Source organism: Nanorana parkeri, unplaced genomic scaffold (genome assembly GCF_000935625.1).
Source record: "Nanorana parkeri isolate BGI_ZX_2015 unplaced genomic scaffold, ASM93562v1 scaffold2882, whole genome shotgun sequence".
NCBI lineage: Eukaryota > Metazoa > Chordata > Amphibia > Anura > Dicroglossidae > Nanorana > Nanorana parkeri.
The window spans coordinates 22,462-26,881 of NW_017309150.1; the positions used below are offsets into that span (position 1 = coordinate 22,462).

The window sequence follows — 4,420 nt, forward strand, 5'->3', positions numbered from 1 at the left end:
CCTTCCCCTCCCCCTTGCATTCAGTCACTACACGGTTAATGGTCCTGGAAGGGAGCGCAGACCCCCAGTAACCAGGCAGACGGAGGGGGGGTCACATGGCGTGTGATGTATCGGTAATGACACGTGCCATGAATATATAATACGGCCAGTTATTGGCGTGCACACCAAGCTGGCCCGGAGGCTGCAGATTCCTGCGGACGGCAACTGGTGGCGGCGGCGGCACAGGGAGAGCGCGGGGGATGCCATACACAATGGAGAGGGTGACAAATGACGCGCTGCACTTTATTGTGTCACACATTGGGTGAATGTCGGCCGGTGAAGGTTTGCCTGTCGGCCGCACATTGTGTGGTGTCAGGGAGGCGCAGGCCCAATGGAGGACAAATGTTGGGCTGGGAAGGGGGGGGCAGATTTGTTACAGGGGCAACTTTTACATTTTACACATCTGTCGAATTTCTTTTTCTGGTCCCGACAAGTAAAACTCCAGTTTTGTTCAACAATTAACAATTCCAGATTCTTACCCGCATCTGTTCTGTAAATACTGACATGAACCAAGACAGTCCCCTTGCTGAAATCATTCTAAGTGGGGTGGAGGGGGGGTTGTGCCTTTAAAAAGAAGCAAACCCTGGCTGGATGGCATTTGGTTTGCCCTGTGCCCGGGCTGCTGATCTCCTCCAGCCACTTCCTGTCTACAGGTACTCCAGCGATGGCTGGATGGCATTTGGTTTGCCCTGTGCCCGGGCTGCTGATCTCCTCCAGCCACTTCCTGTCTACAGGTACTCCAGCGGTGGCTGGATGGCATTTGGTTTGCTCTGTGCCGTGGGCTGCTGATCCCCTCCAGCCACTTCCTGTCTTCCTGCACTCCAGCGGTGGCTGGATGGCATTTGGTTTGCTCTGTGCCGTGGGCTGCTGATCCCCTCCAGCCACTTCCTGTCTTCCTGCACTCCAGCGGTGGCTGGATGGCATTTGGTTTGCTCTGTGCCGTGGGCTGCTGATCCCCTCCAGCCACTTCCTGTCTTCCTGCACTCCAGCGGTGGCTGGATGGCATTTGGTTTGCTCTGTGCCCTGGGCTGCTGATCCCCTCCAGCCACTTCCTGTCTACAGGCACTCCAGCGATGGCAGCCGTGGCATTCCTCAGGACGGGTTTCCTGAGGGTGACAACAGTGGGCCATGTCTGTGTAACGTGTGTTGATAAAGCTCGTGTGACAGGGTGACAACGCAGGAGTGCAATTGGGAGATTGTTGTCACCCTATAACAGGAAGTGCCTGAACGAGGACCTCCATGGTGGGATCACCGGGGACTGTTTTAATGAAAGTTGCAGGTTGAATAATATTGAAAATGACATTTGTTGTGTTAGTTGTGTTACATGGACCAGGCAGCCTCATCTGGTGACACATTCTGACATCGTCTCCCTTTCTTTTCCCTTTTTCTTGTCTTTCATGGAACGTCTTCCTGGCGGCTCAGATCCCACAAATGGAACTGACGCGTTGGGGTTTGATGGGCAAGGTGACGACTCGTACCAGCGGCCAGCGGCAGAGATTCTGGCCTCTCTGCTGGAAAAGGGAGTGCTGGACGTGGACAAGGTGACGGCCAGGAGGGCCGGATCTGCTGGAGAAGACTCCTTCTTGGACAGTAAATCCCGGACTGGATCCAAGGCCCAGAAGCCTGCGGGGTCTCCTGGTGTGGTGTCACCTTCACAAGCTCCTACCGGCCAAGCCAACGGGCTGGCATCCACCGAGGGTGCGGCAAAGTACGGCTCACCGAGGATCAGTGCGGACAATAAGTCATCGGACTGCGTCGGTTGTCATGACGACGTTTATGCCAACAGGAAGTCTCCATCCCGGTCCTTGCTCTCCGAGCGTAGCGACGGGAAAGAGGAACCCGTTACTAGCTTTGTGTGGCCGGTTGGCCAAGGGACGGTTGACTTGGAGTTCAGAAAGAGCTTTGCCAAAGGAGATAGACCTTCCGTGGCGGAGAGCCAGGAAGACTCCGGGAGCGGTGACCCTCATGTTAAGATGCCGCCAAGCCAGGTCACCCATGCCAGCGCCTCGGAAACCGAGTGGAACTTACGGGACTTCATGGATGTGGCCACCTTATCACCTTCTCAGACGTCGACCGCCTGGAGCAACGCCATGCTGAGCCCATCTACGGAGAAAGCCATCAGCCCGGACTCTGCCGAAATTGACCACCTCCTGCAAGTGCCCGGAGAGACGTCCGTGCAGTCGCCACCGCCTTCAGGTACTGAGCCCGGCCGCGACGGCCTTCACGAGTCCCAGAAGGGGGTCGGTTATGAGGCAGGGAACTCTCAGGGACCGTTCACCGCTCCGGAGAAAGATTCGAGGCAGACCGCAGAGCAGGGAGCTCAAGGGAGCACCGACGTAACGGTGGTCACCGAAAAAGCCCAAGTAGATATTTCTTCTACCGGCGTCCCGCCGAAACCCTCCGAGCCCCCGTCTGACCTCACAGACATAGACTACAGGGACCCCTCTGACTTAGACGACCACTTGGGCTACCCTCCGGGCGGCGACTCCACCAAGGGCTTCCACGACAAGCTGGGCCCCTGGCACAAGCACTTGCATTACGATGACTTCTCTCCTTTTGACTACCTTTACCCCACCCCTCCTTTCTACGCAGATGGATACGAGGAGGGGGGGATTGAAGACGACGACGACGACGAGGACGATCTGGAGGACGACGACGACGGCGTGACCGCTAAAGACGTGCGGAACTTCCCCAAGGGGGCGACTCTGAAGGTACACACCCCCACGCTGGACGAGAAGCCCACCGGGCGCCAAGACTTCCCCTTCCGCGGCGAGACGTACCCCAGGCCTCACCCGGAGGTGATCAAGGACCAAACGCAGACCATGTCGGGGACGGGCGAGAACGGGACGGAGTGCCGCAGCGGCTACGTGAGACGCAACAGTTCCTGCAAGTCGCTGTGCGAGGTCTACCCCACCTACTGCTACAACGGGGGTCAGTGCTACATTGTGGAGAACATCGGGGCCTATTGCAGGTAAGACGTTCTATCTTCACTTGGTAGCCCTCCTGTATTCAGAACAATTTGGGGGTCTGAGCCCCTATCTGAAATCAGCCGTGCTGAGATGGAGTTCTGGTTGAGGAATGGACTCCCAGACATCACTGCCTAATTCCAGGAGCAGCTGCCCCCCATCACTCCCGTAGCAGCTGCTCTCCCCCTTATCCTGGGTGTATTCAGATAAGGGCTCAGGCCTCACACAGCCCTCCCCAGTACATGTCAATGAGCCGAGGGCTGCAAATCAGCAAGAAACAGTGAAAGTGCAAAGCAGAACCTGCAGAACCTTTTTTAATTCTTTTGGGGCCTCAAACAGAACTCCACCGGGCTTACAGGGCTGTGTAAGCTCCGCCCCCATGGGGACAGCGCTGAGCGCCTGAGCAGCCAATTGGCAAGCACCGGTGCTGTCACATGAGAGGAAGCGGACTAACGCACATGCGCCTCCATACTAGGAAGTACCGTCATCTCTCTTTATACTGCCAGGGCGGGGCGGGTGAAGGAAATCTGAGTATTTGCCCCCAGCGTAGGGTGACTGTTAGGTAAACCGGTTGCTCTGCCCTGCGTGGGCTCTGTAAGGGGTTCACTGTAAATCCCTCCCTGGTCTGGTGTGTCGTCATCTCTGTGCACGACGAGCCCCTTCCTTTGTCTGCCACAAGGATGAGGCTCTCTCTTCTGGATTTCTCCATTTATTTTATGTCACAGGGAATGCAGCAGCAGGGGGTGAGACTCCTGGGTGGTGTTGCATGCATTAGTAAGGGCTCATTCAGCCCCGCGCATTGTAGTAACGTGCATGAGCGCATGACATGATGATGTACAGTCCAAGGTGTGTCAGCATCCAACGCACCCGTGCTGCAACGCACCAGGGCGTACGTGCCGTGTGCCGCGTTAAATAAAAGAGGTCACGTCTGCTTGTTCATGCATTGAGGCAATCCATGCAGAGCACCCTAACGCATTCACATCGTGTGAATGGGCCCCAAGGAAGCTCTGCTGGAGTGATGGGCAAGCCGCGGCTCATTTGGCCCCCAGCAATGACCTTCACTTCCCCAATCCTCCGTTATAATGAGGGCAGATGGAGGATGGATGGAGATGAAAGGAGAATGCCGGGAGACCCCACAGTATCCGTGCGTCACGTATGTACGGTGTGTACGGTGCGTAGACGTGACATTCCTGTGTGCTCGGATGACAGCTGTTGGTGTCCCGGAATCTGCCTGGCGTGACTCTATGGATCCATTGATTTCCATAACAATTGGGATTAATGTGTGAATGGGCGTCGGGGGAGCGGCGGAGGGGCGGCGGAGGGCAGGATAATGACAGATGTCCTCGTTCATTCTGTTAATGACCTCCGACTGATCGCAGAGTCCCCCAGCCAGCTGTCCCCGAATCTGGCCCGCC

The 4,420-nt window shown here is 56.5% G+C and overlaps 1 protein-coding gene across 1 annotated transcript in view; it reads left to right on the forward strand.

Moving 5' to 3' along the window:
• Nucleotides 1-1,436: 1,436 nt before the first annotated feature.
• Nucleotides 1,437-4,420, forward strand: part of CSPG5 (chondroitin sulfate proteoglycan 5) — a 59,367-nt gene continuing 56,383 nt past the window's right edge. Inside the window, exon 1 of the mRNA XM_018574323.1 lies at nt 1,437-3,010. Coding sequence (XP_018429825.1) covers nt 1,437-3,010 — 1,574 coding nt within the window. The remainder of the gene's footprint in view (nt 3,011-4,420) is intronic.